This window comes from Alligator sinensis, unplaced genomic scaffold (assembly GCF_000455745.1).
Source record: "Alligator sinensis unplaced genomic scaffold, ASM45574v1 scaffold173_2, whole genome shotgun sequence".
NCBI lineage: Eukaryota > Metazoa > Chordata > Crocodylia > Alligatoridae > Alligator > Alligator sinensis.
Window position 1 is genome coordinate 468,667 of NW_005842720.1, and position 26,205 is coordinate 494,871.

Consider the following 26,205-nt stretch of genomic DNA (forward strand, 5'->3'; position numbering starts at 1 on the left):
TGCAGCCCCGGGGGGCCTGCCTGTGCCTGCTCTGGACAGCCCCACATAGGTTGCGAGCGGCTGCAGCAGGGAGTGCCAGCCCTGGGACAGGAAAGGGCCACTTTCCTCCATGCCGGGAAGGAGCAGGAAAGGAGCCTGGGGAAAAGTTGAGCATGGGAAAAGTGGCCCCTCCATGGCCCCGTGGCCGGCGCTCCCTGCTGCAGCCACTCACATCCCACGCGGGGCTGTCCAGAGCAGGCACAGGCAGCTCCAAGCGGGCTACAAGCGGCTGCAGTGTGGGGCACCAGCCACAGGATGGGGGAGGGGCCGCTTCTCCCCCCACGGCCAGCTTTTCCCTGGGCCATATTTCCCTGGGCTCCTTCCCTGCCCAGGGACCCCCCTGCCCTTCCACCCCAGTTCCCGCTTACCTGAGGTTCTGGCGCCATCGGGGCATCTACGTGCTCCCAGGCCAGAAGCCCCTGCTGGGGTTTCCGGCTGCAGGGGTGGGGCCAGGCGGGCCCTGCTGTTGTGGGAGTCCGCCGGGCTTCCCCTGGGTCCTACTGCCCTCGATTCCTGTCATTTTTGACAGGAACCAAGGGCAAAGAAATATTAATTTTCTAAATTTTTTAGGGGCCCTGCAGGCCGGATAGAATGGCCTCGTGGGCTGGATCCGGCCTGCGGTCTGTATTTTGCCCTCCCCTGCCCTAAACATTATTAAAATACTCTAAACATAGTGAGCAAAATTCTTTCTTTGAACACGGATAGTAACTCTTACTCTCACTGAAGGTGGCCAAAGACACAGCTCTGGGTGTAAATAGGCCTCTACATGGACTGCCCAGTGCCAGTTCTGTTCCTGTTTATCTCATTTGGAGGTTTCTAGCTGGCAATCTTGACCCGTTATCTACTCTTGCCACTTGCATCTATAAGCTACATCTCTCACTAAAGCCATACTTGGGGGTGGACAATGTGGGCAACTGCCCAGGGCACCGTGGTTGGGGGGGTTGCCGCGCGCGCGCACACGCACGCACACACACACACACACACACACACACGAGCAGCTCGTGCTCACAGCAGCGCTCTATCTGTGCTGTCCTAGTCAATCCCCACCCCAGGCAGGAGGAGCAGTGCTTAGCCCAGCCCACCACCAGCCACTGCTCAGGAGGAGTCAGGCCAGGCACGTGTGGGTGGGGTGGCGCCTGCTCCAGTCTGCCTGCCTTGATCCCGCACAGCACTTTCCTGCCCACCCACCCACCTGCCTGGTGCACCATGCCACTCTGCATCCCCACTGGACTGCACCCCTGCCTGCCTTTGCTTGCACCAGTGCTGCTGGCTTGGAGGTGGCAAATTCAGTTTGCCCAGGGCACCATTTTCCCTAAAGCCAGCTCTGTTTCTCACATACTATTGCTGTATACCCACTGCCTACTTGAATGAAAAATTAACACAGGGTTTGATGGAGAGACTGCATGTGGTTTTGTGGGCTTCTACATAACATAATTAAGAAAGTTAAACAGGAAGCATCAATTTGGATTGTCTTCTAGACAGTGTTTTTGTCTGTCTTGTGGGGATAGGCAGAATGTTCCAGCAGTTAGAGCACCAAATGATGTAGGGAAACCAAGCTTCTATTCATGAAAAAGACAAGTCATCACGTGACCTTGGACAAATCATAAAGCATTTTTGAGCCTCAGTGTTCCCATCTCTAAATTGGAAATAATAGAATTTACTCATGCTTGCAAACTGCTCTGATAGTCTCTGATGAAAAGCAGTATACAAATGCAAAGTATTTTTAAGGTATACTTTATGGGCTTAAGTCCCTACTAGCTTTGTGTTTTTGCAGTTGAAGCACAGAACTCTCAGTATTATGGTGCCATTTATTTCCTTATCTTTTCTGTGTGTAAATACTGCACAGTACAGTCTGTTTTATCAGACAGCACTAATGTTCAAAATTTGTCAGTATAACATTTTCTAACATTAAGGTAGTGATGTACTCTCACAGAAGCATTTGTATAACAGCACAGTCCTAGAAGTATCTCTTTCTCCCCTGATTATGTGTTTTGTTGCAGGAGGAGGACTGCATTTTTTGAACTTGTCAGTAAAGGTGACTATGATTGGAATGTCAAAAGCTACCGTGAAATATTTCAGTAAGTGAGTGCCATTATTCCAAAGCTTTCTGATTACCTTAAGATATCACTATATTTAATTATTTCTAGTATACTGACTTCCTAAAAGGTTTACAGTCGTAAGAAAGAGCCACATTGTTTTAAAATAATGAAGTATTTTGCCACAATTATTGGATATTGTCTGGAAAACTGAGGCCACTTGATCCAGGAAACATTGTACTGACAATCCTGGTCAGAGTAGCCACTGTTTGAATCCACTTTTACCAAAAGCTGATAGGGTTGGTCAGCATTGGCCTCACTTACCTTGTACCTGAATCTGTTCTTTTTCTTACTCCTCTGATCCAGCTACATTTTCTTTCCTCTTTCCCCAGCTCAACCCTTCTCCCGTTTCTCAAAAATATTCTGACATTTTGCATCAACCCTCTACCTCACTGTGGACTTATTGATTCTTCTTTCCTGCCCCCCACCACCAGCCCCACCCCCTCACTGCACTTCTTTCCCATTCTATTCCCATGAGGATAGAACATTACACCCTGCTCCTCCTTGAGAGCTGCCAGTTGGCGAAAGGGTTGAAGGTCCAACCCAGCAGGTTTGCCAGATCTTCAGAGTGCCCACCTCAACCACAACCTCAAAGACTAGGTGTGGCTTGGGCACAACTGAGATATTAAAACTCTAATGTATGCATTCACAGATGCATGTATCTCTTGATTTAGATGAAATTTCATAAACAATTTGTTTCATTTTGGTGTTTTGACTGAAGTTTTGACTTTTTTTCATATCATTTCACCCATTGCTTATTTCAGAGATGGAGCAGTATATTTGATGCTTCATTTTCAGTGTCCTTGTTCTTCATTTAAGGTTTCTCATACTTTTATCGGCATCATGTACTGTACATAAACGCTTTCCACAGCTGAATGGTTTCTTTCTTCTAATGCTTATAAAACATGGTTGTAGCCAGATATTAAACTACAGTGCAACAGTGTAGCCCTTACAGTAAATCTAATTTTTTTATTACAGATGAGAGAGAGAAACTGCTTAAACAGTGTCTGGGATGCTTCTTTTGATTATAGGTTCTCTTGCTAGAGCAGTCACTTATAAATAGGCAAATAAATTAATCCAGTCAGCATTTTATTATATAATAACTCCTTTAACTTACAACATGGTAAAGAACATGCTACGGGGTATATTAAAATATCACAATTATTAGTAGTACAGCAAAAGTAGTGGCTAGTTTCATAGTTTCTAGGGTCGGAAGGGACCTGAACAGACCATCAAGTCTGACCCCCTGCCCTGGGCAGGAAACGAGTGCTGGTATCATAATACCCCAGCCAGATATCTATCCAACCTCCTCTTGAAGATCCCTTAGGTAGGGGAGAGCACCACCTCCCTTGGGAGCCCATTCCAGAGCCCAAAGGCCCTAACCATAAAGTAATGCCTCCTGATATCAAGCCTGAACCTACTCTCAATGAATTTGTGGCTGTTATTCGTTGTTATCCCAGGTGGTGCCCAGGGGAACACAGCCTCACCTATTTTCTGCTGGTCCCCCCTGGTAAGGCTCATCTGTTTTCCCCTGGTCCCCCCTCTCAGTTTTCTCTTGTGGAGGCTGAATAGATTCAGCCCCTTTAGTCTATCTTCATAGGGCCTGGCCTGCTGCCCCCTGACCATGCGAGTGGCCCTCCTCTGGACCCTCTGAAGGTTAGCCACATCCCTCTTGAAGTGCGACACCTAGAACTGGATGCAGTACTCCAACTGTGGCCTGACCAGTGCCGCATAGAGGGGAAGGATCACCTCCTGGGACCTGCTTGTGATGCACGACAAGGTGCAGTTAAGCCTTACTGACCGCTTCCTCGCATTGGCAGCTCGTGTCCATCCTGGAGTCAATAATGACTCCAAGATCCCTTTCAGCCACTGTGTTGTTGAGAAGGGTGTTCCCCAGCCTATAGGCATGTTGCAGGTTCCTTCTCCCTAGATGCAGTACCTTGCACTTGTCTGTGTTGAATTCCATTCTATTCTCATCCTCCCACCTCCCGTAACCTGTCTAGATCTAATTGGATCCTGTCCTTCCCCTCCAGTGTACCCGCTTCTCCCCACATCTTTGTGTCATCAGCAAATTTGCACAGAGTGCTTTCCACACCCACCTCCAAGTCGCTGATAAAGACGTTGAATAGCACAGGCCCGAGGACCGAGCCCTGGGGAACTCCACTGCCCACATCCCTCCAGGTTGAAAACGACCCGTCCACCACCACTCTCTGGGTGCGACCATCGAGCCAATTTGCCACCCATCTGATTGCATAGGCATCAATGCCAGTCGCCTAGTTTGTAGTGATACCTGTTTCTTTTCAAACACACAATGCATAACATTGAAAAATCATTATCTAATGATCTATAATGCATTAGGCTTCCTAAGCATAATGATGATTTGAAAACTACACTAACAGTTAAGATTTCAAACAGTGCTGGTCCTGCTAGAGAGAAGGTTCCTGCTAGACAAGGTTCTAATTCTGCCTTTTTTCCTTATTTGTGTCTCCAGGGCAGATTTGTTTAGAAATATAACAAAGCTTTATTCAGCCTGTATTGTTCATTTCTTTTTTCCAGATCAATGCTAATGACAGCCTGTGACCTTGGAGCTGTGACCAAACCGTGGGAGATTTCAAGACAGGCAAGTCATGATTAATAGCAGGGCTGGGAAGAGGCAGGACTGGTGGGACAATATTCCCAGGGCCCTGACTTACAAGGGACCAGAACTGCAGTCAATTTACAGCGGTATTAATGCAGTAAAAAATAGCAAGGGGGGTCTCCAAGGCATGGTTTATTGCACAATTTTTTCATTTGCTGTTCTGCTGAGTAATATTTAGACACCTGAAGAGATCTTATTTTATGACCTCTCCTCCTCTATTAAACTTTTAACTCCATTTAAAAAAAAAAAAGGACTTAAAAAAATGTTGGCCCTGTGCAGGTACTTTTCTGCTAGTCCCTGTTGTTTTTTTACAGTACATGTAATTGTAATTCTGTAATCAAATGACACTGATGGAATCTGTTGCACATTGAGAACATCAACAGGTTTTTTGCAGCTGATCCACACAGAGGTGCTCAGTACTTGGGGGGCCTAAGGGCCCTGACTCCCCTCAGGAAGAGGGCTGTCACCTGAAATGTGTAAAACTTTCCACATGTCCATCATCGTAAGCCCCTGCCCACCCCCAGCAAAAATACAAGTCAGAGCCTTTGGATCCACATGCTATAATGGAGACAGAATATGTATTTTTTCATGATAAATAGAAATTGACTATTGTTTTAGCAGCGGTTTAACATTAAATATTGTAGTTCTGGGACTCTGTTCAGCAACCCTTTCCTAGGGTGACAGTTTATCAGACAGGGCACTTCAAAGCATACATTATACCCAGGCAGTCATTTAAAGTCTAAAGTTTGGCAAGGTAAGCAACTAGAGTGTGTAACTAGAGAGCCTTCTGTAACTGGAAGGCCATCTGGGTCAAGACTGGCCTTGAAAGCCACCAACTCCCAGAAAACTTCCTCTCCTCAAGTATCCATCACCAGTATGACCCACATTTTGCTAATAACTCAGTTCACCTGAATTAGTGATCAGAGAGGGAGTGAAAATACACAGAAGTGAAAGATAGAGGCTAGTAAAGAGGCAAAGTATGATGAAGTAGTCTGATTTTCTTGAGAAGGGAAAGGAGGAACAATAGCTTAAAAGAGAGTAGGATTCTGTTTGGAACATGAGGAGATACTGAAGATAGTACAAAACATTCCTCCTCAGTGGAATTAATTATCAACACAACTACAGTTCATGATCTGGAATATTAATGTACTAGCAAATTGCCCATCAAGTATGATGGGGGAGGTGGGGATGGCACGCCACCACCCACCACCCTGTGCTGCTGCCGGCCCCCCGGGGAGGGGGGAAGCTTGCCTTGCCGTTCCCTCCATCCCTCTCCACCAGCACCCTGCACCACCGCTGCCTCAGTGCTGCTGGCCTCACCCCCGCCCTTGGAGGCAGCGGAGCACCACCATGATGGTGGGGATGGCACTGCTGGCCTTGCCCCCCCACTCTGTCCCCTCCATGCCTGCCATCATGGCAGCACTTTGCACTCTGATTGGTTGTTTCACTAACCAGTCAGAGTGTTCCGAGAGTATTACGGACAGACAGATAGACAGACTGACTAAATTATATAAGAATTTTTTACCTTTAAAAGAGTAGTATAGCTGTTTGGTACTGAATTCAAAAGTTTTAAAAGATATATCATAAATATATTTAATTTTTAATTTTTCTGTATTTTTGTGCATATTTCCTTCCAAAGCTCCTATTCTCTTGTTGCAGACTATGAGAAATAGCCATGAAATATCACCAAAAATTACTTTTATTCAGAAAATTACTTTTATCCGGAAGTGGGAGAATCAGGTCCCCAAACTTTGGCATTTTCCTATATGCAGTATTCCTTCCTTTCCTGCCTCAACCTAATTAATTTTTGTGCATAGGAAATGGGGCTAAGTCAGGCAGGATTTGCTTAATGCTTCTTCAGTGAGTTTTGAGCTATAGGAGAGCTAGTGCTGCAATTTATGATCAACTATTTTTCTGTTCTTATGCTTCTCAAGGACTGTAAGTAGACCTGCCCCTGTGGCCTAACTACAAGTCTATTTTCTATTGAGCAGCCAGCATTATCTGGTTGAACAGAGATGCTAATAAGGATGCAGAGGGACATCTGGGGAAATCTTTTGACCTCAACCATGCCTGGAGGAGGAGATCTTGACAAGCGAAGGAGGTAGACAAAAAACACATAAATGGAAGGGACAAAAGGGAGAAAGTGCAGAGGATAAACATTCCTAAAGATGAGACAGATAAAACATACAAAAGGCGATAGGGAGATGGAATGCTGAGAAGAGCAGAATCAGAGCAGCAGGAGTCAAAGAGAAGAAAATGCCTTGATTATTCGTATACAATGCAGTTGGAAAACTCTTAATTGCTGTTAAGCTGTTAAATTATTCGTGTGTGACATGCTGGTCCATAATTTTAATCAGTGATATGGGTTTACTTATGTTACATGTTCCAAAATGTGTGATCCAAACTGTGCAATCATACTAATAAACGGAAAAATCATGGCTTAGCTGAAGATCTAAGGCCATTTTATTATGTTACTCCATCTGTTTTTACAGGATAGAGCATGTTTAAGGACTGCTGCTTGTTGACTGCTAGGCTGTGACCTCTACTTGCTTTCCCCATGCTAGACTAGGATATTGAGTTAGCATGACATACAGATTCCATCCTTAATTCAGCCTGTTGTGCCTTGGTTCCATGTGTGAAATGTTTTTTTGTCACCATATCTGAGAAGAATAGGTAGGTGCAACAGGATGTTAAGAACAGAATGTCACCTTGAATGGCCAAACTTCCTTTTGCTATGTAAATCATGTCTGTATCCCAATAATAATCAAATATTTGTGTGTGTACCTGTGTGCCCTCACATACAAGGGTGAGAGTACATTTAGTTATTACAGTAGTTGCCTGTCTTTAGGTTCCTAGTGTTTGCAACAATAATTTCGTCTTTAAATCCTGTACGCTTCCAAGAAACACATATTAACCAAAAGAAAAGCAGCTTGACTCATGCTGCCAAAAGCATTTCCATTTCCAAAAGTCATCCCCAAGTTCTTTAGATCCTCAGGTGCTAGAATAATGACAGTAATAGAACAAAATATATCTTAGTGGACGAAAAGGTTTAGGATTTCATTTTAGCTGGCTGAAGTTACTGGTCAGCTGAGTTTCTCTAACAAAAGAGAGAGTTTTCATAGGCAGCAGCCTATAAAGTACCCAGAGAGCTCATGGGGTTTGGGTTGTAGCTGTGCTGGTCTAAGGACATAGGCAGACAAGGTTCCTTGGGTGAATTTGATATCTTTTATTAGACCAACCCAAATGGTTGGAGAATAGTTATTAAGCAAGTTTTCGGGTTCAAAAACCCTTTGTCAGGCTAAGGAAGCTTCAGCAGTTGGTGTGTGCTCAGACTTCAACTCACACACACCAACTGCTGAAGCTTCCTTAGCCTGACAAAGGGTTTTTGAACCCGAAAGCTTGCTTAATAACTATTCTCCAACCATTTGGGTTGGTCTAATAAAAGATATCAAATTCACCCAAGGAACCTTGTCTGCCAGACAGCTCATGCACACTTTACAGTCTTTTGTGGAAATAATTGTATATGCCTACGTGGAACTATCATAGGGGTCTATTTTACTCTCCATGCCTGAGTAAATTACAAGAAACTCCAACTAACTCCACCATCAGTTTGTCTTGTCTTTGCCGCAGGCATCAAAAGGAAAATTAGAATGTGTTTTTGCAACATGGCCACATCGTACAGCTCTATAAACCTCAATTCACCAAGGTACTCAAGCATGTGCCTAGCATATGTACTCAAGCATATTTAAACGTATGCACAGGACTACTGTGTTTACAGATATACACATGCTAAAATATTTTAGCCAGAGCCTTAGGTAAGAAATTCTTGACCGTAAAAACAGTTAACAAATATATCTACCTTTAATATAATTATATTTCAGGCAGCTGAACTGGTAACCAGCGAGTTCTTCGAGCAAGGAGACAGAGAGAGATCTGAACTCAAACTAACCCCTTCAGTAAGTTTGTTACCACTCTTGAAACGCACTTTCTAAGAAAATGGTGATCATGTTGCTGCTTTACCTCAAGGAAGCACCTCAGTTTTGTACACAGAGGGCACTGTGTGTAGGGCACACCTGCATGCCTTAATGTGCCTTAGACTAAGGCACATTAAGTGTTAGGTGTGCATAAATTTACATATAGATATGCCCAGAGAAGCACATTGGAATAAATATATGACCAGCTTAAAAGCAGAATTTTTTAGGACCTGGTCCAAAGCCTGTCATTGACTTAAGTAAGTTTTGGGCTGAACCCTTACTCCCCACATACTGTTGATACCCTTATATTCTCTGTGGACGTTCTGTAACAGCAGTGATTATAACCATATTCAAACAATCACCGTATATTCATAGAAATAATAATTACCAAGTCAGCTATCTCTGATATCTGTTTTATTTGCAGTATCATTTCTAAAGAACCATTTTGGTGTACCCACAATAAGTCCTATGGTTCTTGGGTAATTTGGGATTGTCGGTCCATCTACTATAATTGATAAGATATAATACCTAAAAAGGATACAAAGTGTAAACTGAAACCACAGAGAGGAAGAAAGAAAACAAAGATTTGAAGTGGGTGAAATGAAGAGGAGACCTTATTCACACCTAAATACGTTTAAAAGCGTACAGATCATCATCTGGGGAAACACAGGAAGGACTTTTAAGGAGTTCATATTCAAAACATTAAAAAAATAAGTCATCTATCTTTTCAAGCTGTATATAATAATACTTCAAGGAAGCAGTCACAAAAAATGTCACTTGCATACTACAATATGGGAAGCACCAAGTTGATGTAAACCAGCATAACAATGAAATCAAGAGTTGTATCATTTATATCAGCTGAGGATCTGATTCAATTGTTATCAACTCTGTACAGTATGCTAAGGGATGTTAATAGCTCTCTCATAAAGTAGTTCTCAGTTTCTGCCTTCCTTTGCACATAAACAAATGAATTATCTCTAGTACAGTTAGTCAGCCATAGTACTGACAAGGTTGGGGTCTTGGATCAAATATAACCTTGAATAACTGAAAATACTATTCCATATAGCACATACATAGTGCATTTTACATAAAGTGGTCCTTGAAACACTAATAAAATCCCTCTGTAAGAGAAAATAATTTTACTTTAACACATATTATTTTTATTAATTTACATAATTTTAAATATTTATATATTTATTTAATGTTGATGGTGTTCACAAAGCTTAGGGTGTGAGGGTTAAAGTCATTTGGAGCTTTATCGTTTGAAAAAGGTGGATATTTTAAAAAACTACAGCAGTCACTTAAATGTTTCATGTGATAACTCTATTCCAGATCACTCAACAGAGTCAAATGCAAGAACTGCTGCCTCTACAAAAGCTACATAGAGAATATGTAGTACACATAAAGTGCAATTTCCTTGCATTAAAATATTATAAAAGTCTTCACAGGCCATAGAATGAAAATTTTAATAGTACTCAACTACCTTAAGAATAAAGGGGAAAACATTTCAAATTGCATCCAGAATGCTGTTCCTTTTTCTGATCTATAACTTCCTGAAACTTCTGTTCCTACTAAGATCCATTAGGATATCTGTGCATTTAAGAAAGAACAATGAGCATGGACAGTTAATGTAACATACGCAATTTTGCTTTTGACATGATCTCCCTCTTTGACATGCTTTTAAATAACAACATTCTCTCAAGCAAGCTAAGGAAGTATGGGTTTAATAAAATGTAAGATGGACAGAAAACTGGCTGAATTGTCAGGCGCAAAAGATAGTAATCAATGGCTCAATGTCTAGTTGGCAGCCAGTATCAAGTGGAGTGCCCCAAAGGTCAGTCCTGGGGCTGGTTTTGTTAAATATCTTCATCAACGATTTGGAACATAGGATAAAATGCACCCTCATCAAGTTTGTGGATGACACCAAGCTGGATGGAGTAGTAGATACACTGGAGAGTAGGACCAGGATTCAGGGACCTAGAAAAATTGAAGGACTGGACCAAAAGAAATCTCATTAAATTCAATATGGGCAAGTGCAAAGCCCTGTACTTAGGGCAGAACAAACCTATGCACTGGTACTGGCTGGAGACTAACTGGCTAAGCAACAGCTCTGCCGAAAAGGACCTGGGCATTACAGTGGACAATAAGCTAAATATGAGCCAACAGTGTCCCCTTGTTGCAAAGAAGGCTAACGGTATACTGGGCTGCATTAATAGGAGTATTGCTAGCAGGTTGAGGGAAGTGCTTATTCCCCTCTATTTAGTACTGGTGAAGCCACATCTGGAGTACTGTGTCCAGTTTTGAGCCCCCACTAAAAGGATGTGGACAAATTAGAGAGAGTCCAGTGGAGGGCAATGAAAATGGTTAGATGGCACGGGAACAAGACTTATGCGGAGAGACCGAGGGAACTGAGCTTATTTTGTCTGCAGAAGAGAAGACTGAGAGGGGATTTAGTAGCAGCCTTCAGCTACCTGAAGGGTGGTTCTGAAGAGGATGGAGCTAGACCACTCTCAGTGGTAACATAGAACAAGGAGCAATGGTCTCAAGTTTTAGCAAGGGAAGTTTAGGTTAGATATTAGGAAAAACTCTCACTAGGAGGGTAGTCAAGCAGTGGAACAAGCTATCCAGAGAGGTTGTGGAATGTCCATCCTTAAAGGTTTTTAAGACCCAGCTAAGCAAAGCTTGGCTGGGATTATCTAGTTGGAGATGCTCTTGCTTTGAGCACGGAGTTGGACTAGATGAACTCCTGAGGTTCCTTCTGACAATAAGTTTCTATTATTTGATTCTATATTAAGTTTCCAAAAAGTACAGGAAACTTAGCTTATATTAGCATCAGTACCTAGAAAACATGGATCCAGGACAAGCCCTTTTGTTCAGGGAAAATCTAAGGAAAAGTAAAACTTAAAAGTACCCAGGATCAGGGGAACAACAGTAGACAACAGTAGACTCATGTTGCCTGCATCCTTCCCATCAAGCAAGTAGGACAACCTCAGACAAGTGGCAGGAAATGAGGGTATAGAGCAGCATTTCCCAACCTTTTTTGCCCCACGGCACACTTACCTGAATTAAAAAGCACCGTGGCACACCAGATGGGGTGGGAGGCGGGGGGGGTGCACAGCCAGCCAGCCAGCATTTTGGGTTGGAGCCACACCCCATGCCTGGCTGGAGCCACACTCCCCATCTGTGTCCTCAGCAGCAGCAAGCAGGGGCGTGGCTCCAACCCAAAATGCCATGGCACACTTGGGTGTGCCTGACTGCACACCAGTGTGCTGTGGCACACTGGTTGGGAAACGCTGGTATACAGAATATGCAAGAAACATGGGTTCAAACCTCACAGAGCTCAAGTCTTTCCTCCTTATCTCTAGTCTTCCTTGCCTCTGACAGCATGGTCAACTTCCAAGTGTTCCAGCAATTGCCTTCATCCCCTGCAGTATTCCCTGTGGTAGATTCACAAATGACCAAGAAGTTGAGCTCTCTTTCCCAAAGGAGCAAACTGTAGAGCGAGTATTCCTCCCAGCTCAATCTGATGATTCCCCAGCGAGAAGACTGCAAGATATGGCTGTGCTCCTGGATCCTCTCAAGGCAGCATGACACATATACTCTTCTTAGTTTATTCTGATTAATTCAAAGCCTTTTTGCTTCTTTTGTGGCAGAGAATGGTATTATCTGGTCTACACAAAATTACTATGCATCCTTTTTAGGGTTCTTGCTCTTGTCCACCCTCAGCATTATATTGACATTTAGAAATTGCATGCTATAGCAATCAAATAACTTCAACTTACAAACTTCAAAAAAAAAAAGCTGAAAATTGTATCTCATCCTGGACAAAAAACTAGAAAGTGTATGTAAAGATTGTTTATGGTTTACAAAGTGTTCTCTTGTTAACAATCTGATCAGAACATCCAAGTGTTGGATTACATACAGTAGAGTTAGTTACCCAAAGTAGGATGTGCTGTCAACCTTCATGATATGTGGTACAAAGGTACAAGTAACTAAACAAAAGGAGAGTGAACTGTTTTAACTACTGAGAAAAATGTAAAATAATTGACATATTGAAATAAAAGTCTGTAGACATATTGTATACATTGCACATATACATATTTGTTGAATATTCATTTTGTCAACCAGTTCGATCTTATGAATGAGCTTTTATCCCAAATAGTTTGGATAACTGACTCTGTACTGTATTGGTAAAAATATTTCAGTATAGTAAAGCACGATACTTTTGTTTTCCTCTCAATTCAGGCTATTTTTGATCGGAACAGAAAAGATGAACTGCCCAGGCTGCAGCTGGAATGGATTGATAGCATCTGCATGCCCTTATACGAGGTAATTTTACTTACTGCCATTGCAGAGTCAGGACAGCACTGGCCCTTCATTTCCAAATAAGAGAGTTGTTTATATAGCAGTCTCTAATGCTGCTATACACAGCACACTTACCTTCCTTCCCTTCCCTTTGCTCAGAATTTTGAATCGTAGACAGAAATGTTTAATTTACGGACTATGAAGACAGAAATATCATTTCTCTTTGAAATCCAGAGCTGCCCAGACAAAGATCTCTTTTATATCAGGCAATGATTCTTAATGTGGTAAAAGTTCCCTACTGTGCACTGTGTTTTGTTCAGTGAATAATTCTGCATATAAGCACAGACCTGAATAGGCAGGACCCCAGGGAAAACACAGGCCTGAATTTTTCAACCCTAGTTTTGGCTCCTCCAGCCTGAGAGATGGAAGGGACATTCCATGGCACAGCCCACGGGATCACTTGGTACAGGCACATATTGCATCCAGCTTAGAATGTGCTAATGTGGTCGTGCACCCACACAGATTACTTGGATGTTTGGAATAAGTACCACAGCTGTAAGATGGATGGCTGTGTTATGGGCTGCAGATACCTACAATAAAGTGCCACTGCTAATCAAATTACATCAGATGCAGTGTTTGGCCCAGATGGATGCTTATTTCTTCTGCCTGACTAGAAAATAGTTATGCAAGCAAGGCTACAGCTGGTAAGCAACATTGTGGAATCCTGTCATCACCAGCTTGCATACTTCTTTATCAGCCAAGCTTGGGGGCCAACCCTGCAGTCTGAGGCCAGCCTCCTACTGATATCAGGGTTTTGCCCGGATAAAGACTGGAGGAGTTGGCTCTCATCATGTAGAAAAAACAAACAAACAGACTAATTACTCTTTTTCTCCTGATCAAACATTCCCTCTGAAATCTGTACAAAACGTAATGTTCTCTTCTTCCTGCTCTTCACGAAGCCCAGTCGCCAAGTGATCTCAGTCGGTATTTGGGTGTACATAAAGTGAATGACTGGTCATGCCAGAAATGTAACTATGTGACTGTAACTCCTTTCTACATATATATGCATGCACAAAAAGATTTAGGAATACTTCCCTGCTATAGACAGGATGTGTCTCTAGTAGCTACTAATGTAAGAAGATGAACTGTGTTCCCCCTCCTCTGCATCCTTGTGAATGAGGAAGCTACAGTCCTGCCAGCTGGTTCGTCCTTGTGCCCCTGCTACACAAGGATGTGGTACCTTTGGCTCTGAGTTGCCACAACAGCAAGTCACAGTCTACTACAATAAAGTAAGTATTTAATGATCTGATGAATATTTAGCTTCATGGGAGAATACAGATCCATGCAGTCTTTTAAATTCACTAGACTCATCTCTTACATAGACTAGGATAAGGGGAAAATGTCAGAAGAAGAGCAAAATATAAAAACAAAGTTATTTCCCCAAACTAGGCAATGTTATAACCAGAAGTCATGATTTATGTTGTGACAGAATCTGTAATATGAAAGGGTACAATAAAGCAGGGTGGGTGGAGAAACAAAGCAACCTCTGTGTGAAAAGACAAGATCTTGAATACTAAAGCACTGGTTAGTTAGCTCCATCCTAGCAGGAGCTCTCTGGGGAATATATTCACATCTGATTCCCCTACTTTCTGCTGTCTTTGTATCATGCTGTGCAGCTATTAGCCTGCTGCTCAACAACTTAAAAAAAAGAGACACTATCAAACCTTGAAGTCATTGCAGCACCAGCCTTAGGGGTAAACAGAAAACTCGATGTCACAGTATCACACTGTGTGAGCTACTCTCTTGAATATAAAGTCAAGTTTTAATTTCCACATCCAACTTAATCAAACCTCAGTACACCCATCACACCAATGACACATTCAGACACTGTAAATCCTCTGTTTACAGAGGGTACAAAACCTACAGTTGGTGCATTTTGTCGGCTATATAATATGGGTTTGGGTTGTCTTCCCTTCTAAAAAAATCCTTTAATTTCAGCCTTTGTAATATGTTGTATAGAGTATAGACTACATTGAGAAAGAGTGGGTTACAACATTATGGTTACTTCATTAAGAATAAAGTATGAAGAGGTGGAGTTCTCATTGATAAAGATTCACAAAACCTGAATGACACTTACATAAATCCACTAGTGTCCTACTTATCAAATCAAATGTTTGTTACAGAATTCTATAAGTACCCAAATGACAATACAACATTAATCCATCAGGTGCATGATCCAAGCAAGTAACCCCTTTCATAATAACAATGCTAGCCCTGGATCCATGCAGGCAGAAACTGATGTCCATTGTCCTTAGCAGAACTACATGTGGGAACATATATCCGCCAACAGAGATCCAATCATTTAAATCTGTTCCATTATGCTGTATTTCTACACAGAGGGCACAATTCAACCTGTAGCTAATTGTTCTCAACTCCCACTGAAGCCAGAGTGGAGTCCTGCCTTAGCAGGAACTGCAGTAAAATGCCTATGAGTCACATAGATAATATGCTACTGGGCATTCCTCTGAAGTGTCAGAGAAAGCAAACAGACAAGAAACTCAGTATCACAATCCTAGCAACCCCGTACTGAATGTTCATCCCACACTTCAAAATGGTGGTGAGGGTACTTTAACTAAAGCTCATTCAACAAGCTTTAAATAAAGTGCTCCCACCACCATTTTGAAGTGCAGCAACGCTGATACATGAGGGCACCTTAATCAGACTGGCTCTTAGAACCATTCTAATTAAAAGAGTTTCCCCCCCCCCTTTCCCCATTTCCGGAGCACTTGTAAAAACATCCTTGTAGTCCAACTGGCCTAGACTTCCTAGACCACTGCTGACAACATCACTTCCAAGACAAGCCAATGGTTTAAGAACACCCTTTACCATAGCTTCAACCCTGGTGCCATTTGGCTATGCATTTTACCCCAACAGAAGCATGAGGGCCAAAGCATAAAATACAGTTTCTAATAACATTTCTCTTAAACAGCTTAAGACATACACATAGAGATGAAACAGTAAGACTTCCATGCCCACCCTTACTTTTTATAGTCTTCTCACTACTCCAAAGCATTCTTTAGTCCTCTAGTGCATCCTAGATAAACCTCATCCTCTTGTGCACAATACTGCCTTCTCCTCTTACCACCTCTCGCTGACTCCAGAATAGCTTGTGAAAAAGTCATCCTTTATTAAAGTTGAAGCCCCTTTTGTCAAGTGATTAAAGTTGCCCACCAACTGATCTGTTCTTTGGTTATTAAAGCCATCTAGCAGATTAGTTTTCTTGGTTTTGCCACTTTCTTTTAGCAAGTTGCTTCCATGCGAGCAGCAGCTCATCAAGACTTAACAATTCTCCATAGCAGCCATGCCTCATCACCCCTTGGAATTGAGTACACTGCTGAGGTAAAGCACAGGGAAAGCAGACAAGTTGAATATGTATAAATATCAACTTCAACTCCCATTTCAGAGGCCATAATATCAAGAACATTTCCTAAATAGTAACACTAGCTGCCAAGCTCTAAATCTGACAACTTTTTGTATCCATTTAGAATAGGTAGGCCTACTCTCTAGGTTGGGGTCAGCCATGATCAGTATAGGCCTTGAACTGTGGAGGACTGATGGTTGTAAGCCACCTCACTGTTCCCTTGTTCTTGGACTGCTCAGATTTATGGGCTAGGGACAGAAGTTATGCATAAACCGGTTTAAGTGATCAGAAGCTGGTTTAAACCTGTAACAGAACAGAAGCTCAGTGCACATAAGCCAGTTTCAAAATGTCTGAAACTGGTTTAAGATAAACCTGGTTGAATGTAGTATGAGACTTAACTGGTTCTGGTCAAACTGATTTATGAAACTTCTGTCCCAGACATCTTCCTGGTTCAAGTTAAATCAGAGTCCCCCAGCTTCCCAGAATGCTTTCCAGCCCTGGGCTGGGCTGTCTGCTCAGAGAGCAGGGCTGGCCCCGCCCCTCTTCTTCCTAGAGGGAGCAGTGAGGGCTGGCTGACAAGGAGGGTAGGGGGGAGGAAAGCCCGGCTGGGGATGCAGCCCAGTCTGCAGTGGGGGGAACTGCCCCCCCATGGAAACCCCGCCTGGGGCCGGGGAATGGGGTTAAACGCTCTTTCCCCCACTCAAACTTACTGCTGGCTGCAACTGTGGACTACAAATCCCAGAGGCACCTGGAAGGAGGAAGAGAAAGTGATAAGCAATTCTGCAGAGGGCTGCTATTGTAAGTCTAGACTGCAAATCCCAGAAACCTCAGGGGCAGCAGGAAGAGGAAGTGAACACACAACCAGAGAGCCATGCTCTAGCACTCCCTGGCGGTTGGCCTGAACCACTGCAGGCATGTGGCTGCATTTCCTGAATCAAAGGTAAATGTCTGTTCACTTCTGTTTCAGTTTAATCTGTGCATTTTAGACTAATCTGCAAAGACTGAATCGATTCAGCCGCGGGATTCTGACTGTCTGTACCCAGCCATGGTGACTAGGATCATCACTAAAGGCCTGCTAGAATGCAGTGCATTTCAGCTCTGCCTTGTCAAATCCTTAGCCTGCCCAGAAATGAACCCTGCATTGCTGCAATACAGGGCCAGGATCAGATACCTGCAAATTGATTGTTTTTTGCATTGACAGTATGAACTGTTGCTTTTGACTTTATTCAGGCCACAAGCTATCACAACTGTGTTCAGAACTGCAACTGACAATAACCTCTCAAAGTCTCTATAGATTAAATTGCTTTTGCTTCCCAAGTATGTTGGCCATTTTCAGTTACGAAAACCATTCACTGGACTGTTAGGGAAGCTAAAATTAGGTTTTTTTAGCAGCACCTCACCCCGGATAAGCTGGTTTCTGTTGGTTATCCTATAGTATGCTCCATTTCAATCTACTGTTGTTTAATACAGCTTTATAACATCCATTTTAAGCCACTGCATATTTTTTTTAAACATTACATATGGTACTAGTGGTCTGCAATAAAGATGTTGCAAATGTAGTCTGTTAAGAATATTTGTTATATATAGCATTTTGAACCCACCATTAGTGTCAGGATCTCCATTAAGCGAACAGAACTGCTATCTGCACTGGAGGATGTTGTCTTTTAGGACTTACAGAAATAATAGTTTCATTCTTAATTTCTTATTGTGGAAAACTGAGGTATTTTATACAGCCATGCTGCCAGTACTGTACCAATTACCTATTTGACTATGCAAACACCCTCGGTGCTCAGGAAGATCTTGGAAAGAATCATCAAGGAGCACATCTGTGGGGGGCCTGCAGGGGAGATCATGCTCAGGGGCAAGCAGCATGGGTTCATCAAAGGCAGGTCCTGCCAGACCAACCTGATTGCCTTTTATGACCAAGTAACTAAATTCTTGAATGATGGTGTCACTGTGGACGTAGTCTTTCTAGACTTTAAGAAGGCCTTTGACAATGTCTCTCACCCCATCCTCATCAATAAATTAAGCGACTGCAGCATTGATGCCTGCACAGTTGGATGGGTAAAAACTTGGCTGATGGGGCGCACCCAGAGAGTAGTGGTGGACGGGTTGTACTCAACCTGGAGAGATGTGAGCAGTGGGGTACCCCAGGGCTCGGCCCTTGGGCCTGCACTGTTTAACATCTTCATCAGCAACTTGGACGAGGGGGTGGAAAGCATGCTGTCCAAATTTGCTGATGACACTAAGGTGTGGGGCGAGGTGGACACACTTGAAGGGAGAGAGAGGCTGCAACTAGATTTAGACAGACTACAAAAGTGGGCAGACGAGAACAGGATGGCGTTCAACGTAGACAAATGCAGGGTGCTGCACCTTGGGAGAAGGAATCCACAGCATACATACAGGCTGGGGAGTTCCCTTCTTGAAAGCACAGAGGCAGAAAGGGATCTTGGAGTCATTATTGACTCCAAGATGAACATAAGCTGCCAATGCTAGACCGCAGCCAGCAAGGCCAGCCATACCTTGTCATGCATCCAAAGGTGCATCTCAAGCCAGTCCAGAGAGGTGATACTCCCCCTCTATGCGACTTTGGTCGGGCTGCAGTTGGAGTACTGCGTCCAGTACTGGGCGCCACACTTCAAAAGGGATGTGGCCAGCCTGGAGAGGGTTCAGAGGAGGGCTACCCACTTGGTGAGAGGGTGGCAGGACAGGCCCTATGAGGAGACTGAAGGACCTGAACCTGTTCAGCCTCAGCAAGAGGAGGCTGAGGGGGAACCTGGTGGCTGCCTACAAGCGCATCAGGGGAGATCAATAGCAAATAGGCAGAGCTCTTTTCTCCCCAGCACCACCTGGGGTGACAAGGAACAATGGTCATAAGCTGATGGAGAATAGGTTTGGGTTAGAGATCAGAAGGCAATATTTTACAGTTTGGGTGGCCAAAATCTGGAACCAACTTCCCAGGGAAGTGGTCCGTGCCCCTACATTGGGCAAATTCAAGAGAAGGTTGGATGATCACCTGTCTGAGGTCTTGTGAACCCAGCATTCATTCCTGCCTGTGGTAGGGGGTCAGACTAGATGATCCGTTCAAGTCCCTCCTGACCCTAGCTACTATGAACATCTCACATTTGCAACATATTCTTTTCTTAAATCAATAACTTAGCCTTTTTTGCTAGAGGCAACCAGTGTAACAGTATTAAGTGTTCACTTGGCTTCTCTGTAACTGGAATACAGCATTTGGAGCATTAAGATGCATTCATTTGCATTTCTCAGACTAAAGGTCCTCAGAGCTTCTTTTCAAATGGTGTTCAAGTTTCATCATCACCAGAAACTTGTTGCATTCGGAGTGAACATAGGACAGGATCAACGGCCTTAGAGCCTTGATTTCCTCCAACTAGATCCTAGCACTCCATATAAGGCTGTCTCAGAGAACAGAGAGATTTCCACAAACAATATCAAAGCATTTCACTTCAAACAAAGGATGCTTACAGAAGCCCAGCCTTTGCTCACAGCCTCCTTAAGCAGACAGCTACATCCTGAATAGCAAGGCCAGAGGTCATGCTCTCTTGCTCTTCTGTGTATAAATACATAATCAGATAGTCAGTGACATCGACAGCAGTTGTTTTAAGTTTAAAAGAGATGTCTTTATGGGAGATAAACAAGCCCACAACTTACGTGCATTGGAGAGTGCTCTGCTCACTCTCATTGTGAAAGGAGAGATTCAAATCTTGGAACTCCTGCAGTTCTTCTTCAGGCAAAATCTTCACTGAAATCAATGAATGTACTTGACTATGAGTTAAAAAAAAGAGTTGGTGTCTCTTGTGTAGGTCCCTATGCTTCACTTTACCTCCTCCTATGTAAAGAGATAAAGTCAGTCTCCTGATTTTCACAATGATTTAAACTTTTGGCACAAATCCTTTAGCATGCATTTGCAGTTCAGATGTTGGATATCATGGCAAATTCTTGCAGGATTAAAAAGACAGCAAATTGTTTGCTATATCTTTTGGAGATCTGCTTGTTTCCCTGCACTTCCCAGAAGTTCTATCACTAAAAGCCTTTGCCTTTAATACATGATTGATGATGAGTGGACCAACTTAAAAGGCTGTTGTAGTGACATCATCCTAGAGATGTTATTCCACAGGTAAGTTTAATTATGAGTCAAACAACTTGCTGTAGGAAAATGAGAAAGGTAGGTATATCAAAGGTCTTGGGGCTGTAGACAGAGGGAACTACTTGATTATTGCCTTTGTGTCAAGGGCAGTGTGATTATTGTTTCTCCACATTTCAAACATTAAAAATATTTTATAGAATGCACTGATACCTCATCAAATCTCTCTGAAAATGTTGTCAAAAATACTTTGATCAGTTCTACACATCTTTCACTGAAGTTGGTTTTACCTCAGAGAAGATTTCATGGCTGGCTCCTGATGGGCAGGTCCTCACTGAAGATACAGAAGGCTCTTTTTATAAAACTTTTGATGGATGTTAGAGAATACTGGTGGACACACCTATACATGCATATTTATGAACAGCAATAAACTTCAGTGCATATCGCACCAGAGTTTATTGTTCCTGGGCACCATGTTTATACACGTGCCTAGGACTGCAGTATTTTGAGCTGAGTTGGAGCAGCCCTGGCTGGCAGGGGTCTGGGGAAGGTCACCTTGCCAGCCCCGGGCTGATCCAACCCAGTTCAATGTGCTGCGGGAGCGGCTGGCTGGGGCATGAGGGTGCTTTAGTGTGGGGATAGCCAGCACGCAGCCCCTGCACTGAAGAAACCTTGTGCCCCAGCCAGCTGGGTCGGGATCTACATGCACACTGCTGTGCATAAAAAAACTCTACAGCAGGACAGTACCTGTATTTACAAGTACTAACATACTGTGGAGTTTATAGGTTTCCTGAACTCTAATACGGCTGCATGTGTAGACGTTCAGACGTTTCCTGCGAAGTTAATTTAGGCAGCTCCGCAGTAAATGTCTCATGTAGATGTGCCCGCAGAGAAGTAAACTTTTGGAAGGGTTCATATTTGACAGTTAAGCTGAGCACTGACATTGAAATATAATGCTTGTGCTCCCTGGGAAAGCCCAAGTGACATAGATAATTAAAGCATATTGTCTCAGCATGCAGTACATGATACACCACAGACCACACCCAGCAGAGGCTGGCAGTTTAAATGACAGTATCATTCTCCACTGAGAATGCTGACATCCACAGGGCAATATTGCCCAAACTTTTCAAGGAGCAGTGGCAGCATTGTCTGCTGTGTTCATAAAAATGTCTGCTTCAGGAAAAGCTAATTAAGCCTAGCAGACGTGTTGGCTGGGGCCTAGGTAGCTGGGGATCTTGTTAGGGAAAGGGCACTTACAGCTAAAAAAAATGGGGCTTTTAGTAGGTCTTAAGCAGGAACAGAAGGACATGGTTCACAGTTTGTTGCCATTTTTACTAATGATGACCTTAAACCAAGGCATTCAAACCAAATCCACCTGGACTTTGAGTAAGTTCAGCTTTGAACTTTGGGTCTCTGGCCAGCCAAGCGGTACTGTCTTCTATGTTTGGCTGTCCTCAGGAACGTCCAAGGACAAGATCTCTGCACACTGGCCATCTAGCTGCTGTGCACCAAAAGTACAGGTTCTTGTGCTCTGTGATGGTTTGGACAGCCAGACACTTGAATTGGTGTGTATGTATTTCCCGCTGTGTTTTCAAGATACTGCAAATTCCCCAGAAATTCTTGGTGCTTCAAATGAACACCTGTCCTCAGTTTGCAGCACAACAGAAGGTAAGCCAGTGTGAGGGGGCATAAAAGAAATCATATGATTTACAGTTTCCTAATCAAATGAGTTATATGAATTCTACTAAATACCTTGTCACAAGGACATGAAAAAGGAAGAAGGAAAGGAAAGTGCATATGTAAAGGGTTATGATGCTGGAGGGTCTGTAGAGGGCCTGGAGCAAAGATCGTTTGGGTTTCTACAATCTTCAGACTTCTCATTACAATGAACTTAGAAAACAAATCTTAACTTTCCTTCCTCCATTCCCTAGCATGGTATTTTTTCTTTGTTAATATGTGATTTTGGAAGGATTACTGACAAAGAGGTAGATCAAAGAAGCAGTCTGCTGCCTTGCTGCTCAGAATTTATGGAGTCTGCAAGCTTTCTCAGACTTGCTGGAGAGGAAGACAGCAGTATATTTAGCCCCTTGAGGAACAAAGCGTTTCAGGTTGCTCTACAAGGAGCTACCTGACAAAGACCTATCCCAACCCCAGAAGGAACGGTAGATCAATGACTAAGGAACATAAGAATAAGTGAGGAGTACTGAAATCTGTGGGAGACACTTCACTGAAGTCAAGGGAGCCTGAATTTCAGGGTTAGACACTTTTGCACCACTGTCTATAAAAAAAAATGAATCATCTGTGCAATGACAATTTATGTTGTCATCCTTTTCAAAATTAGCTGCAAAGTTTATTGCAAATGGACTTATACTGGTGAATGAAACATATATAAAACCAGAAGTAAACTGAAAATATGGCCAATAAGTGAGAGAGACAGCCAGCACAATCTACTCAAATTGTACTGCAAATCTGAAAGAAGATAAATGGATAATTTAACAGCCATTCAGTTTTCAAGAAAGACAAAGCACAAACTACATTGCATCAGAAAAGGACTAGAAATGATGATGGATGGAATACTTCAAGTAAGTGTTGAGAACAAGAGAATCACAGTTACTTGCAGAATTCCCAGCTGAGGATAAATTTTAAAGACCTAAATAAGGATATGAAACTGATATGGCTTGAAGAGATTTTCAAAATCTATTTAATGATGAGGCAGAAGGTATTGATCGTTGCTCAAAAGACATGTTGAAAGGAAAGGTGCTGAATCCTCTTATATTCTGCACAAGCTGTTAGCATGTGAGATTAAGAACAAAACCATTGACTTGCAGAGCCAAATAAGAGATTATGGTGATGTTTATGAAATGGTGTTTTCCTCTTCTACCAGGAAATTACTAACTTCTCAGGTTTATTAAATTATTGTGAACAGATGGGTTATCAGCTTGCTTAGCAACTACAGTAACATATCATCTGAGCTATTTCAAAAGATCTCCACTCTCTCAGTAACCCATTCCTTCCCTTTGACAGCAAAAAGTTTTCACTCTGATCAGAGCACACTTTGCTAAAACATATAATCCCTATTTTCCTCAGTAAAAGTACCTGGGCATATTTTACCAATGAAGAAGTATGTTATTGTAAACCACCCAGCCTTAATCTTTCTTAGGAAAGGATTGAGGCAACCAGGAGCTTTAACAAAAGCTAAATTCATAGGACCTGAATATATATGTTTGCTAGAGCTGGTCTGTCAGTTAGCTTCTGTCTGCTGCATTAGGATTTGCTATAACTTCCCTGGGTGGGGAGGAATCCCCGCTCAGGTCTGGCAGTATATTCTTCATGGCCCTCTTTTGGCAGTGAAGAAAGCTGCCAAAGTTTTCTGCCAACTTAGATTGGTGAGCTCCAAAAGAATTCCACTGGCTGAAGTCCAGAATGAGCGCACTGATGTGCTATACCTCTAGCAGCCCTTGCCATATCCCTCCCCAGCAAAGATTTTGGCCCACAATGGACAAGAAAAGCACCCAATGAACAGTAAGAAAATTACAGCCATTTTCCACCAATACATACTCCTCCCATGGTACACACAAGTTCTGGAGCGTAGCAGCTGGAACATTTTGTATTCCTAAAACAAAGACATGATTCATATATATGCAAAAGCATAAAATAGCACCTGGAAGCTATTCCCTTTATTATCCCTATAGTTAGGTTGCCATAGGCAGGTTCTTCCAGAAACAGTTTTAATTTTCAGTTCTAGCCCAGGTAGACAGAGATTATTTTATCTTTTCAAGATGTCTTCTGTCAGGCAGTTGTTGTATAAGACCAAAGCTTCGAGTGGCTAAGATATAGCTCCCATTTTACCTGAATGATAAAAGTTAAAAAGAGTTCGAAATTAATACTTCCCCTTTGGAGTTATATAGTTCAGGTTCAGCTGAGTTGTGAAGCCATTGGCATCAGTGGCACTTACACCAGGAGAATTTATCTGAATTTATCCCTCCGGCTTCCTGGTCACTAGTCTTCCCTTGGAAATCAAAAACTGTCTACATAATAAAAATGATTAATTAGAAGCCATTGGGTTCCAAAGTAGAGTGAACAGTGTGACCTATAACATTCTGATATGTGCTCAGTAATAAAACTGAATTTATATCGTCTTATTCCATAGACTCACTTTACAAATATTAGAACTAGAGCCAGGCTTCCGTGAGCTGTAATCTTGTCAATGCTCATAAATTAGACAAGGTCAGAACTGGTCAATACTTGAATGGGAGCCTCCAAGGCAGATCTGAGGTTCTGCAGAAAAGGGTATTTGTGATTCAATAGGTGCCTTGCTTACACTTGAACAGATTTGGCACTGGTACTAAAGGACACAGAGATGCTGAGTTTAACTGAGCAGCAGTTTGGACTGCCTGAATCTCTGTTACTGTGCAAGAGTGTAAAGGAGAGAATCTGACCTAGCAGGCTTACCAGAAGCAGCACAGAACTCAATGTGGGACAGTCTACCTTGCTGACCGTCTCAGCAGGTATAAATTAGCCCAGGGCTTGTTAACATTTTTGGGCAGAATGCCCCAAATCTTGATTTGTAAGATGTTAGCATGCCAGGGGTGGACAGTGGGGGAACCACAAGGGGCCTGATGCTTGTTGTGGCAACACAGCCCCAACCCCTTCCCCACCATCCACCCCAAGGTGCACATGCCAAGCAAAATGCCTTTGCATGCCCCACTGGTACCCATGCTGGGGGTTGCCTACCACTGAATTAACCTATGTTGAGCTCCCTGTGACTATAGTTAAATTGCTTGTGGTGTATATCTACCGCAGGACAGGCATACACTAAGATATACCTATCCCAAGCTTTATCAGTGCTGGGAAGCCATAAGGTAAGAGTTCTCCTAATTTTTAAGTGCCTCAGTGCTGGTAGCTGTGTGTTCTCAGACATCCCAACTCTGAAGCTTACCTGTGATCTGACAGAGCTAATAATTAGCTGTTCAATGCAAGAACCATAACCTTCCCTGGTCTTTTGCTCTTCAAGTGCCATGCTTTCTTAAGGAGCACACATATGCCCTGAATTTTTGCAGTAAGAGAGACTAAGGATAGAATGCTTTGCATCCTATCTTGGCTCTATTCCAAAGATGCTTCTCCTTAAACGCACCTGGCTGGATCACCAGGAACAACAGCAAGGGTCCTCATAAAACACTGATTTTACATACAGACTGCAAGATTTTGATACCTTGGCTCATGTTGTATAGCAGGGGTTGGCAACCCCTGGCACGCATGCCAAGCATGGCACATGAAGCCATTTTACTTGGCACACGTTGGGGCCAGGGAGGCGGCAGCTGTTTGCAGCCTCCCAGCTGCAGCTGGTCGGGGTAGCTGCTGCCAGCCGGGAGCCCGAGCTGCTCCCAGTAGGCAGCTGAGATGCTGCAAGCCCTGCTGGGAGCAGCCTGGGCTCTATAGCTATCAGCAGCTACCCAGAGCCGGGGCTGGCTGCAGCTGGGAGGCTACAAACAGCTGCCTCCTGGCCCCAGCCCCAGTGGGCGCAGTGCCAGCACCTGATGCCTTCCTGGAGCCTGAGGCCGGAAGGCAGCTGGGGCCAGGGCCAAGGTGGGAAGGTAGCAGCTGTTTGTAGCCTCCTGGCTGCAGCC

The 26,205-nt window shown here is 43.2% G+C and overlaps 1 protein-coding gene across 2 annotated transcripts in view; it reads left to right on the plus strand.

The window, feature by feature from the left end:
* Positions 1 to 26,205, plus strand: part of PDE11A (phosphodiesterase 11A) — a 275,983-nt gene that overhangs the window by 223,356 nt on the left and 26,422 nt on the right. For both annotated transcript variants that reach the window (XM_025216276.1, XM_025216277.1), the window contains exons 16-19: positions 2,040 to 2,117; positions 4,692 to 4,755; positions 8,655 to 8,729; positions 12,993 to 13,076. In XM_025216276.1, the coding sequence (XP_025072061.1) occupies positions 2,040 to 2,117; positions 4,692 to 4,755; positions 8,655 to 8,729; positions 12,993 to 13,076 (301 nt within the window). The remainder of the gene's footprint in view (positions 1 to 2,039; positions 2,118 to 4,691; positions 4,756 to 8,654; positions 8,730 to 12,992; positions 13,077 to 26,205) is intronic.